Genomic DNA, 13,618 nt, shown 5'->3' with positions numbered 1-13,618 from the left:
CTCTCTCATAAAAAACATTAAAAAAATTTTTTTTAAAAGAAGTTCAATTAGATACCTAGAACATAATTGCTGTGTGGTCATAATCCAGATGTGTGTTGAATCAGTGCTACCTCCTGCTCAGCCATTGAAAGGTCCTCAACTTAGGTAGCCTTTTTTTTTTTTTTTAATAAAAATAGTATGCCACATAGCTTATTTCCCATGCCATTTTTTTTTAGGTTGTAGAAATGGACCCTCAACAGGATTTTCCCTAATTTTGCTAAAGAAAAAGTTCGTCTTCAATACTTTTCTGCAAATTTGGATGAACTTTTACTTTCTGGTATTGGTGTTACTTGAATTCAGAGAATGATTATGGAACATTTAGGCATCCTACTTTAATTGGGTTAGTTTCATTGTGTTGCATAGATTATTCCAGAAACTCTAATAAGGATCTGTGGCCATTTGTCAGTTTTATTGGAGGTAAAGCTTTCTTTATTGTGGGGTTATTCCCTTTGATAGGTTCAAGGTAGATATAAATATACATATGTAGTCACTCTACCCTATTTCCTGGCAACCACTTATATTTTAGTTTCTTTTACTAATTTTATTCTCTCTCTTGTTCCTTTTTCTTACTTTCAACATCTTCTGTGATTTCTTTTCTTGGATATTTTTTCTCTCTTTTATACAGTACTAATATATCAAAAAGATACAGTGTCCTTTTACATTGTATCAAGAATATGAATGTTTTTTGAAATTCTTTTGGATTATGTTATTCCTGAGGGATCTTTCTAAATTCTCTAGAGGAGTGCTTCTGTGATGCAAAAATTTTTGTAGGGTCTTAGATTATCTTTCTCTTGTACTTACCTTCATGAAGGGATGTTTATATAACCCTTGAGTGTAGATAAAGGAAATTTTCTGGACTTATTTACACAAGTCTGAAACCTAGACATTTGTGTTCTTAACCTTATTTGCTATGATAGGGTTTTTGCCTAGGTTAGATTTGCATAGATGGTTTGGGTTGAAAAGTAGACTTAATTCCTGGTGATTATGTCCATTCACTGTCAGTGACTAGAATTCTTAGTTTTGAATCAGTCTAAGTATGTGTGTGTTTAATCTCTGAGCCCATCTCTCTCTAAACTTTTGTGTATTTCCCGTATATGTTTTTAAGATAATATTGGGGGGTATTTTCAGGTTGTTTCCTAGAAGCATTGCCATAATAATTAAAGTCTTAGAAACCATTTACTTTGTAGGGGTGGGGGGGGGGGGGGAAGCTCGATCTCACAACCTTGGAATCATGAGCTGAGCCAGTATCAAGAGTCAGTTGCTTAACTGGCTGAGCCACCCAGGTGCCCCTACTTTTTTTTTTTTAATACATTAGGTTCATAGAATTTAATTAATTACAGTTTTTGGTTTATAACAATTTATCAATTCAGGCATTGTATTTTTAAGGTTTATTGAAAAATTTAATAAGCCGAATAACCAGAATTTACCACCCAAACCAGTTAAGTAGCACAGTTTCTGTAACTTACATCTGTGTGTTCCTCCCTTGTTCTGTTTTTTTTCCTCTCCATCACAGTTAACTATCTTGAATTGTTTTTCTTATTTCCTTATTTGAACAAAATATTTTATTTTTTATTAAAAACAAAATTTTTTTAATGTTTATTTTTGAGAGACAGAGCGTGAGTAGGGGAGGGGCAGAGAGAGAGGGAGACACAGAATCTGAGGTAGGCTCCAACTCTGAGTTGTCAGCACATAGCCACCCAGGCCTGAGCCACCCAGGCGCTCCTCCTTATTTTTGTTTTTAAATGTTTGTTTATTTTGAGAGAGGAGAGGGGAGGGACAGATTGAGAGAGAGAGAGAGAGAGAGAGAGAGGGAGAAAGAGAATCCCCAGCAGGGGAGGCTTTGCTGTGTGCAACACAGGGCTTGATCTCACAAATCAAACTGTGAGCTCATGACCTGAGTCGATACTGAGATTCGGGATGCTTAACCAACTGAGCCATGCAGGTGCCCCCTTATTTCCTTATATTAAAAAAATCTAACTTTGCTTGTTTTTTGATGCTGCGAAAAAGGATAGTCATATGATATGTTGTTCTATAAGGGACTTGTATTTTCACTTAATATTAGGTTACTAAGATTTCGTCTTTGTGTGGGTCTGTAGTTTTTTCTTTTTCATAACCATATAATATTCTTTTGTGCATACTTAAAATTGCACTGTATTTATCCAGTCTCCAGTCAGTGGGCATTTGGCTCCCCATGCCACATTTGGCATTATAAGCATTACTATCTTACTTATAAGTGTTTATGTGTGTGTATAATGTTACATATGTATTTGCTAGTCCAAATCTACATAAGTTCTTAGATACCTAGAAGGGAATTTGTGGGTTAAAAGATAAAAGTTCCAATGTACAAGGTAGTAAATTGTTTTCCAGAGTGATTGTATTTATTTATACTTCCATCACTTATGTAAGTTTGAGGGTTTTTTTTTTCTTTTGAAAGTTTGGGTTTTGAAACTCACATATGAAGCCATTTGAGTCTGTTGTTTTGGTGGGAGGAATTTTTTACTATTGCTTTGATTTTTTAAATATAGTTATAAGAATATTTAGGCAATTACTGACTTAGTTTTGGTAAGTTATATTTTACTAGGAATTAGTCCATTTCATTACATTTTCAAGTTTAGTAGTGTGTATTTACTGGTAATGTTTTCAAAGAAATAATGTGTGCTTTGATAAATTAAAAAATTTTTTTCTCTTTTCAAATTCTTTGATTTCTGCTCTTAATGTCCTTTTTTTTTTTTTTTTTTCTTTTTTGGTGTAGTATCTTGAGGTGTGGAATCTTAGATGATTGATTTGAGATTTTTCTAAGATGATGATTTTGTGCTACAAATCTTTAAGAACTATTTTCACTACATCCCACAAGTTTTGATAATGGTGTATATTCATTGTCCTACAGTTTGGTGTATTTTTTATTTCCTTTGTAATTTGCTCTTTGATCCATAGATTGAGGAATGTGTTGTTCAATTTCTACGTGTTCTTAACATATTTTCCTCTTTATGTTGATGTCTAGTTTGGTTTTATTATAGTCAGAGGAAATATTCTCTATACACTCTGTTTAAATTTGTTGTTGAGATTTGTTTTGTGCTCCAGAATATGATGTATTTGGGGGAATTTTCTGTGTCCTTGAAAAGAATATATATTCTGCTGTTGTTGGGAGGCGTGTTCTGTAAATGTCAATTTGATTCCATTCGTCGATATTGTTTAGTTCTTTTATATCCTTGATGGTTTTATATCCTTGCTGGTATATTCTTTTATATCCTTGCTGGAATTTTGAAGTCCCCCACTTATTTACAGGTGTGTTTCTTTTTTCACTTCTTAATTTCTGCTTTATGTATTTTGAACTTGTGTTAGTTTATGTATACGCAGTTAGAGAATTGTTATGCATTCTTGGTAAGTGGATCCTTTTATTATTCTGTAATGCTACTCTGTCCTTGATAATTTTCTTGCTCTGAAGTATATTTTATGTGATATTCTTTAGCTTTCTTTTCATTCATGTTTTCCTGGTTGGTATGTCTTTTCTTATCCATTTTCTTTTAACCTACCTGTATCATTATATTGGAAATTCTTGTAGACAATTTATACTTGGGTCACTTTTTTATTCATTTTATTTAGTGTATTTGTATTGTCACATTTATTACAGTTCTTGATATATATGTCAGGACTTAAGTATGTCTTGTATAGCTTCTCTATTCCTTTTATTTTTCATTTTTCTGGCCTTTTTATGGGTTACTCAACATACTTTTCTGTATTTTGCTATTTTTATAAAGTGATTTTGACTATATTTTTGGTTTTATTTTTTAGTGGTTCTGAGGAATACTGTATACATACATAACATTACATTGTACTAGTAAGGATATTTTACCACTTAAAGTGAATTTTAGAAATTTTAGCAAATTATTTAGGTCCCCTCACTGTCTCTCATTTATAATTGAGTTTTCTTAAGTTTTACCTCCATGTACATTGAGAACCATATCAAACGGTGTTATTTTGATTTCATCAGACTAATATAATTTAAAAACTCAAGAGGAGAATGAAGACCTATTTATCTATGTATTTGTTTCATTGTTCTTGCTTTTTTTTTTTTTTTTTTTTTTTGATCATTTCCTGGTGATACTCCTTATCAGCTTGCTTTGATGTTACTGCAGCTACTCCAGCTTTTACATTTGTGTTGATGGTAACTTTTTTTCCAACTTTTTAACCTATTGTCACTTTATATTTAGAGAGTTTCTAGAAAAAAAATAGTTTCCTTAAGGTAGAATATAGTTGTGTCTTAAAATTACACAATCGCTGCCTTTGAATTGAGGTTTCAGACCAGTTACATTACTGTGATTATTGGGATGTTTTGATTTAAACTCTGCGGTCTTTGCTATTTGTTTTTTTCATTATGTTTTTTTTGTTGTTGTTCCTGTTTTTCTTTTTTCTTCTGCCTTATTTTAAAATGAGTATTTTGTGTGTATTTTAAAATGAGTATTTTATTTCCTTTGTTGGCTTATTATTTGCTACCCTTGTTGTATTGATAATGTTAGCATTCCAAGTATGTATGTTCAATTTGTCACAGTCTATATCAAGTAATAATATACTACTTACATACAGTATTAGCATACCACAGCAGTAATACCCGTGCCATTTACTGTCTTAAAATTTATTTAGTATTAATTATTTTGAGAGAAAGAGAGTGTGAGCAGGGGAGGGACAGAGAGAGAGGGTGACACAGAATCCAAAGCAGGCTCCCGGTTCTGAGCTGTCAGCACAGAGCCCAGCACAGGGCTTAAATTCATTACCTGAATTCATTACCTGAAGTTGGATGCTTAACCAACTGAGCCAGGTACCCCCATGCCATTTACTGTCTTGATGTTTTGTTTTTACAAAGCTTCTGTTGATATATATTAAATATTGAATTGTATTCTTTTTATTTTCCTTTATTTTTATTTTTTAAGTTTATTTATTTTGAGAGAGAGAGAACACGCATGAGCGGGGAAGGAGCAGAGTGGGAGGGAGGGAGAAAATCCTAAGCAGGCTCCGTGCTTTCAGCACAGAACCCAACATGGGGCTCGATCACATGAACTGTGAGATCAGGACCAAGAGTCAGATGCTTAACCGACTAAGCCACCCAGGTGCCCTCGTTATTTTCCTTTAAACAGGAGTCCTTCCCTCTGTTTAATTCACACATTCATCACCTTACATACTTCTTTTTTTTCCCTCTTAACGCAGAAGAAAAAAAAATTAAAAAAAAAAAAAGACAGTTAAGTTTAAATCAAAACATACCAATAGTCACAGTAATGTAATTGGTCTAAAACCTCAATTGAAAGGCAGAGAAGAGGATTTTTAAATTTTATTCTCTTAGCACATTTCAGTTATACATACAGTAGTGTTAACGATTAGATCCTCAGACCTTATTTTTCTTATAGCTGAAAATTTGTGTCTTTTCGCAACTGCTTCCCATTTCCTGACTCCCCAGCTTTTGTCAGACATTATTTGTAGCCTTTTCCATTTTTTCCTCTTTCTAGAACTATGCTTGTAGTGTAGTGAGATAGTTTCCTACTTTGGAAAGGTATGTCTTTTATACCTACTTTGATATTTTCTGTTCCTTTTCTTTATTTCTTATGGGTAAGTTCTCTGAATGCTGTCTTTGTATTTTCTCTTTCTAGCTGTGCCACATCTGATCTTTAGCTTTTCCATTGAGTGTAATAGGGGTTGTAGCCTCACCCCCAATTCTGTTTGTATCTCATATTGGGAAATGGTGTCCCTTGATACCTAGCCTTTATTTTGAGAACCCAGGGATGCTTACTCTCCAGAGTGTTGTTATGGTGCCATAAGAGGTTCTTTTGTGTCATGTTACTAGGAAATAAGAAATGTTTTTGCTATAATTCTCATTATTCAGAAATTATTTTTACAAGTTTAGAAGCAGTAAACAATTTTGAAGGGACAATTCTAGGGGCAGTAGGATATATAAGGATACAGATATTTATTTAGTCTTGTTTGCTAAGAGAGTTTATGATTTAGTAGGGTGGGCCCAAGAAGGTGCATTTTTTGAGTTTCCAGGTGATGCTGATATAGCTGGTCTGGGGAATACATTTTGAGAACCACTGGACTATTTATCTTGACTTTGGGCTCTGATTCTTTTACCTTGAATGGGGGTGTTGTCTAGCTTAAGGGTCATTTTATTAACACTTAATAAAAGTGCTTTAACAATTTCCTTTGGCATCTAAGTAGCTTGTTTAAAGTCACTGCATTAATGTTTTATTTTAGTGATCATTCAGGATATGTTCGTCCAGTACCAGTGCCACGCAGTTTAAATAGTGATATTTCCTATTTTGGTGTTGGGGGCAAGCAGGCTGTTTTCTTTGTTGGACAATCAGCCAGAGTAAGTAAAAAGATTTATTTTAAATGACAGTTGATTAAAATACTTGGAGGTTGATTCTGTCTAAATTACTAATTAGTTTAACTTTTAGGAATTTTTAAAGTAGTCTTTAATATTTAACAGATGATAAGCAAACCTGCAGATTCCCAAGATGTTCATGAACTTGTGCTTTCGAAAGAAGATTTTGAGAAGAAGGAGAAAAATAAAGAGGCAATATATAGTGGATATATTAGAAACAGAAAGGTATGATACATTTTAACTCATTAATTATAAAGTTGTTAAATTGGACAGATAGAGACAAGTACTTTTTTTTTCAATTTCTAGCTAAGATACTTAGCTATTGCTTTAAAAACTTGAAGGTATGGAATTTTCAAATTCCATTACTTTTTCTTCTTTTTGCTTTAGTCTTGTGAATAGCAAAAGTGACCATATACATGCTTTCTCAGGCTGGAAATCTTCAATGCAACAAGATGTCTCATGAAGCTGAGTAAACTTCCTTGGAAATTGATCATATAATTATAAACTTTTTCCCTTACACTGAGATTGATTTTTTAAATCTTTTTTTGTCTAACAGTTTCAGACTTAGAGTAGAAAACACTTATAGTATAGGGAAATAAGCTTTTAGGAAATCGGAGCTCCAGAGAAATAAATGAGTGATTTACTTTTGTTAGAAATTTGCATTCATATTCTAATTTTAATGAGCAGAATATTAATGAATTTGAGTCTTGGTGGTGAGTTCATAGTATTGTATTATTCAACTTTTCTCCACTTGAAATATTTTAGAATTGTTTTAAAATCTTTAAAGTTTGAGCTTTTTAAGTCTTTTCTTATTCTAAAACAAGTTATAAAAAATTTATAGAAGAGTATAAATAAAAATGTGCTCAGATTCCAGAAAAAAATATCTAGTTGAATTTCTAGTCTTTTTTATTTTATTATATGGCTATAGGGTGTTTGTTTTTTTTGTTTTTTGGGGTTTTTTTTTTTGGTATTTTTAAATTTTAATTCCAGTGTTACACAGTGTTGTACATTAGTTTTGGTGTGCAATACAGTGATTCAACAATTCCGTATATTACTCATTGCTCATCAAGAGTACACTTATTGAAACTAATATAACACTGTAAATAACACTGGAATTAGGAATAAAACCTCCTTATTGGCATCTTGAGTTGGAAGGGGAAAGTATACTCTTAATCCCCTTCATCTACTTACTTTTTTTTTATATAACAGTTTTGAGCGCACATTTTTTTTTAACATTTTGAGTATTTCTCCATTTTATAAAATATTTTGCTGTACCACACACTTTTTATTATTTTTTTTAATGTTCATTCACTTTTGAGAGAGAGAGAGAGAGAGAGAGAGACACAGCATGTGAGCAGGGGAGGGACAGAGAGAGAGGGAGACACAGAACTTGAAGCAGGCTCCAGGCTCTGAGCTGTCAGCACAGAGCCTGACGTGGGGCTCGAACCCATGAACTGTGAGATCATGACTTGAGCCAAAGTTGGATGCTTAACTAACTGAACCACTCAGGTGCCCTAGTACACACACATTTTTAATACCTTCATGGTGTTTTGTCTGAATGTGTTATAATTTGACTATTCTGTTGAGCATTTACTGTATTTAAAGGATTTTATTATAAATACACTGCCATGAATGTCTTTGCAGTTTTTTCTTCATATAGCTATTACAATCTTAATAGTTATGACAATGAATTTAAACTTTTTAAATGTTCATGGTGTGTATTACAAAATTGCTCTTCTAGAAGGTTAAACCCACATCTAATATACTCCCCAAAACAGTATGTGGAAGGGCCTATCTGATAATTTCCTTATTTTTAAAAAGTAGAGTGGAGGGGAAGGCAGTAAAATGCTGGCAATTTGACAGGTGAAAATAATACCTTTTCTTTATTAATGGGCTGATTTTTTTTTTTAATACTTACAAGCCACCTTTATTTTCTGTATAACTTAACATTCTCTGTTTAGGAAATTTCTTCATTTTGCTCATCCCTCTTTTCCCCTTTTTAAGTTTGTTGTATTTATTACACAATTTATATATCATATTATATTTACATACTGATATTCCATCTTTGTCATCTTATGTTACCGTCACAAAGCCCTGTAAAGTATATTTGTGGAAATATTATGCTGTGTTAAAACTGGTGGAAAATAGGAGTTCAGAATTCAAGTGATTTTTAAAACTGTATAGGTATGATAAAGCTTGGATAGAACTAATGTCTCTTGGATCATCATTTCTGCCACTTTTTCCTGTGATTTTGTGCTTAATTTGTCCCAACATAGGTTTCATGGCTACTGGTAGGCCCTTGGTCCTTTTCTTTTTCTGGACAATCTTTTCCAGCCTACTATTTGGCTTCTCCAACTTTTACACACAGTTATTACAATGTGTACAGAGTTGGTGGCTCTTGACGTACAACCAGGAGTCTTGCTTTTTCTAGGAGGCAATATATATGCTACTTAATACTAACAGTTCTTAAATCTGTATTTGTCAAGACTTTTCTCTTAAGATTGAGACACTGAATCAGGCTGGACTCCATTGAGGAAATAAATCATTGTAGGCTCTTCAAACAGAAAAGGATTTAATAAAAGGAATTTGATGTTTGCATGATTTTTGAAAGCGCTAGGAGTGGGCTTTTGGCTGAGCCTTATAGAAAGCTATTGGGACACTCTGAAGTGACCTTCAAGGCATGCTGTAACATCTGCTGTAATCAGGTAGCTGGAGGACCACCACTGGATCTGGAATTTAGAAACACCCTGCCTTATCTGTGATCCAGGTGTTGGAAAGGTCTTGCTGCCACAATTGTTCCCAACATCAAAACACAGACCTTCTGGCTATAACCCGTGCTGTATCAGTGCTAACACTTGAAGCCAGAACTTGAATATTGGTCTTTCAGTACCTTGCATGATAACAGAAGACGTTCAAGACATCTCAGGAAATGGGCTTTGAGTCATTTTCCTTTTCTAAATCTTTGGCTACTACATCTAATTGATGAAACCGAATTCGCATCCACAACCTAAAATGTAAGGGAGTCTGAAAGGTAGACTTTTGGTTTTGCATTCTCTGCAGCCCAGGAAGGGACCACAAAAGGTGGGATGAATTGGTGCTGAATACCAACTGATTACATCTGGTATACTCATTTCCAATTTCAGTTAGATGTCCTTCCAGATGTTCCATAAAGAACTCACTTTTGGTACCTCTGAAATCAGATTATTATCTACATCTTTCCCTATTCTTTCTTTCTCTTCACCTTTCCTCTACCCTTTTCAATTAACAGTATCCCTTGGCCAGAGTAGTTAGTAATTGTGTAATCCTTGTTAATCATTCACCATTCAGTTCTGACTTTTAAAATAGTTTTTCATCTACCCTCTCTTCCATCCATTTTCACTGCTTCTTTCAGCCTTTCCAGCCTCATCTTTCATCATATATTTAATATATACTTCAAACTACCTTGTTTGCCTTATACTCTCAAATCCTTCATATTCTCATGGGGCTGGAATGTTCTAATCTTCTGGGAAAATGTCACACTCTTTAATTCTGTAGCTCTTGGTTCATATCTTTATAATGGCACATTGTTTTGTAATCACTTGTTTCTCATCTATTAGATGGAATTTATAGGGAGGAGGGGCACTGTCTTAGTTAACTCTTATCTTCCTTGTGCCTATATTGAGTCATAGGACTTAGAAGGTGCTTGATAAATATTTGGTAATGAACCCACATCATTAGTAAACCCAAACTAATCCACTAAGCTCTCAAAGGGTATAAAATGTTATTTGTATACTGTATGTTGTAGCTGTAGTGTTAGTGTGTAGCGATGCATTGGAATGGTTTTGGAGGGTTGGTTTGTTTGAGTGTTTATTTTTTTGAGCAAGAGAGATAGAGGGTGTGTGCATGTGCCCAAGTAGGGGAGGGGCAGAGAGTGAGGGAAAGAGAGAATCCTAAGCAGGCTCCGCATTCAGCAAGGAGTCTGATGGGGGGCTTGATCTCAAAACTGCGAGATCATGACTTAAGCTGAAATCAAGAGTCAGACGCTTAACCATCTCTGGCACCCTTAGAGGGCTTGTTTTTATTTACTTAATGTGCTGTAGTAATAGATGCTTATTAAAAAAAAACAGTTTCCTAGATGTAATAGTTCAGCGTGTATCCTTACAAGCTTTTATGTATATAGCAACATACATAGTGTATGTATGTATATACATGTAATTTTAACACATATAGACTAACTGTAAAAACGAGACATTTGTAATTCTTACCCTCAAACACTCCCTGTTCTTTCCCCCTCCCCACTTTCCTTCTGAGCAAGCTATAGATATTCTCTGAAACTGGACTAGGGCACAGGATGATTTTACTCCCTTTTAAACACAGTTCCTTTGGGCTAAGCCAGCTGGGTTCAGGCTGCATCCCAGTTTTCTTGAACATGGAGAGCTGGGCATTTGTCCTGACCAATTTAAGTGGTAGGTATCTCAAGGAAGAATTCTTTCCACCCTAGAGTAAGTGTCCTCAGTTTTTTTCAGCATTTTTAAACTCAGTATTTGTTGTTGTTGTTTTACCTTTTCTTTTATGATTCTACAATTGGTTTAGCATTATGGTATAGGGTATTCCTGTATATATGCCACATTAGCAATTTATGTTAAAGCTATCCTGCTCTCACAGCATTATCACATACTCAGCTGATTTGTATTGGACCATTTTCCTTCAAAAGTTTTTTGAAGCCTGTTTATGGAACTATCCAAGCAAATCATATTAAAAGTCAATGTAAATGTTATTTGTTTATTACAATTAAGTGTATCTAACCTATTGTATTTATATTCACTCTCCTAGCCATCTGATTCTGTTCACATTACAAATGATGATGAAAGATTTCTACATCATCTTATCTTAGAGGAGAAAGAAAAAGATAGCTTTACTGCTGTGGTTATCACAGGAGTACAACCAGAACACATACAGTACTTGAAAAATTATTTTCTTCTTTGGACAAGACAGTTAGCGTAAGTAATTATTTGAGGACATGTTACTACTTTTTAAAGACAAAATATTACAGATACATCAAAAACCTCTTTGCTGTGTGTTTTGTGCCTCATTTCCTTCCCTTCAGTACAGTAACCAGTGCTCTGATCTTGGCATTAAAATACTTCTCTATTCTGTAAATAAATATTGATGACTTGCAGTATGTTGGTCGTTATTTGAAGGACAGGCTTTTGAGACCTGTCATAAAATTTAAAATAAACTTAGGAACTTATATCAAATTCAGCACCATCACTTTCATATTCCCCTTTTGTGGTTCTTCTCTGTAGCACCTATCATAATCTTCCGTACCATGTATTTTTTTTTAATTTTTTGTCTGCCTTCCCCTATTGGAATCTTTTTTATGTACTACTATATCCCTAGTGTTTCCTGTTAAGTAATAGATGCTCAATAAATGTTTATCGAATGCATGAAGTCTGTTAAAATAAAAATATGCAAATTGGCCTATATGATCTAATAATACTGAAAATAAATTGTTGTATATCTATTCCAGGACAACTTTTAGGGAGTGTGACATATTCCATTAGAGTAAATCATCAGAATGTTTAATGGTTCTTAGTTTTTTCTCTGTAAACCTAGTAAGGACCATTTATTTCCATAATTTGCATTAGTCTGAATTACTGAGTATGGCAAAAATGGGTACAACTGCACAAAATTTACATTTTTTAAAAAACATTTTTTGTATTTACCCAAAAGACTAACTAATGTACTTAATTTGAGATTTTTTTTTTATTTTGTAGAGAAATGTATACTAACAGTTTAAAAATTTTTTATGGGAAAATAATTTTATTTTAGAAGTATCTTTTCTTCTTGCTGCGTATTGATGTTTATTGACTCTGTAACCTAAGAATTTTAAATAGGACTTTGGAATTTTTATTCTCGAAGTACACATCTCATTAGCTATTTTGTAATGATTTCTTTTAACCAAAGGAGCTCAGTGTACATAACACAGAATATAATCTTGCTGTAGCAAAGAATAATCTATTACTTTAACCATTCTTTGAAATTCTTTTAAGCTATTTATAGCACTTTCTTAATGTATTCTTGTAAACTAACTGTTGATTACGGTAACACTTTTGATATGCATGAGGAAAGACCTAAAGATTTTCAGTGATTTCCTTTTATTTCAGTATTTTAAAGATTAGCTAGGATAATTTTTTACAAATAAAATTCACATGAAGGAATATTGCAAATACTTGTTTGAAGAGTAAATAATAACATAGTATGGTTTAGCCCTAAATAATCTTACCAAAAAACTTTTAAAACTTAAAAACAAAGTAGCAGCGAGTTGTGAATTGGTTTTTAAAGGGATTATGTTGAATTTATTAGTTTTGCTTTAGGAATGTTAGGGGAAGAATGTCTCAATGCTGTAAGAGAGGAGAGACGAGAGTTATAGAATAACATTCTCATATTCAGATAGTTTAAAAATATCCAATCCTATGTACTCCCTGATTATTTAAGTCTCTTTTAGAACATTCCTGACAAGTAGAATTATAGTCTCTTGCCTTCTAGTTCTCATACTATACTTCTTAGAATTGTAATTTATGTGGGCTTTTGATGTTGGAAGGGCCAGGATTGTAGTCCACCTCTCTCCAACTCTAGTTTTGTAACCTTAAATTGTGTGAACTCCTTGCACCCCAATTTCTATATCCATAAAATGAGATCGTAATACCTGGCATTTCAAATTGTTTATACCGTTAAATGGTATACTGTATTTAAGAATGCTTAGTATAGTGCTTGGCTGGTACCTACCAAATAGATACTGCCAAATAGTGGTCATAAAAATTATTTTTGTAGGTTATTATGTGAACTATAATTTTATGAATTAAATTGAATTAAAAGTATAAAGTTATTTTTCTACATTTTAGGCATATTTATCATTACTATATTCATGGCCCAAAAGGCAATGAAAAACGTACATCAAAAGAAGTTGGACCTTTCAACAACATTGATATTGAAGTAAGATAAAATTCTTTTTTAAAATATTACAAGTTATTAGGTATCTGTTCCAGTTCCAAATGACTTTGGATAAGAAAAATCAGTCAATAGACAACCCTTCTTTCTTTGTCTTTTACCAAAGTATTTTGGCAATTTAATATTTAAATAGAGAGATCATTATTAGATCTATGTAGTTTTTGAACCTTTATTTACTATAGTATTTGCTTTCTTTTTCTCCTGTCTTCTTTAGAGATG

General features: G+C 33.2%; 1 protein-coding gene across 2 annotated transcripts in view; it reads left to right on the top strand.

Annotated features, from left to right (window-relative positions):
- Positions 1–13,618, top strand: part of SMCHD1 (structural maintenance of chromosomes flexible hinge domain containing 1) — a 230,845-nt gene that overhangs the window by 22,756 nt on the left and 194,471 nt on the right. For both annotated transcript variants that reach the window (XM_053902476.1, XM_053902475.1), the window contains exons 6-9: positions 6,280–6,394; positions 6,515–6,634; positions 11,222–11,388; positions 13,294–13,384. In XM_053902476.1, coding sequence (XP_053758451.1) covers positions 6,280–6,394; positions 6,515–6,634; positions 11,222–11,388; positions 13,294–13,384 — 493 coding nt within the window. The remainder of the gene's footprint in view (positions 1–6,279; positions 6,395–6,514; positions 6,635–11,221; positions 11,389–13,293; positions 13,385–13,618) is intronic.

This window comes from Panthera pardus, unplaced genomic scaffold (assembly GCF_024362965.1).
Source record: "Panthera pardus isolate Hobbes unplaced genomic scaffold, ASM2436296v1 HiC_scaffold_15, whole genome shotgun sequence".
In the NCBI taxonomy this organism is placed as follows: domain Eukaryota; kingdom Metazoa; phylum Chordata; class Mammalia; order Carnivora; family Felidae; genus Panthera; species Panthera pardus.
This window is presented reverse-complemented; position numbering and strand designations above follow the sequence as displayed.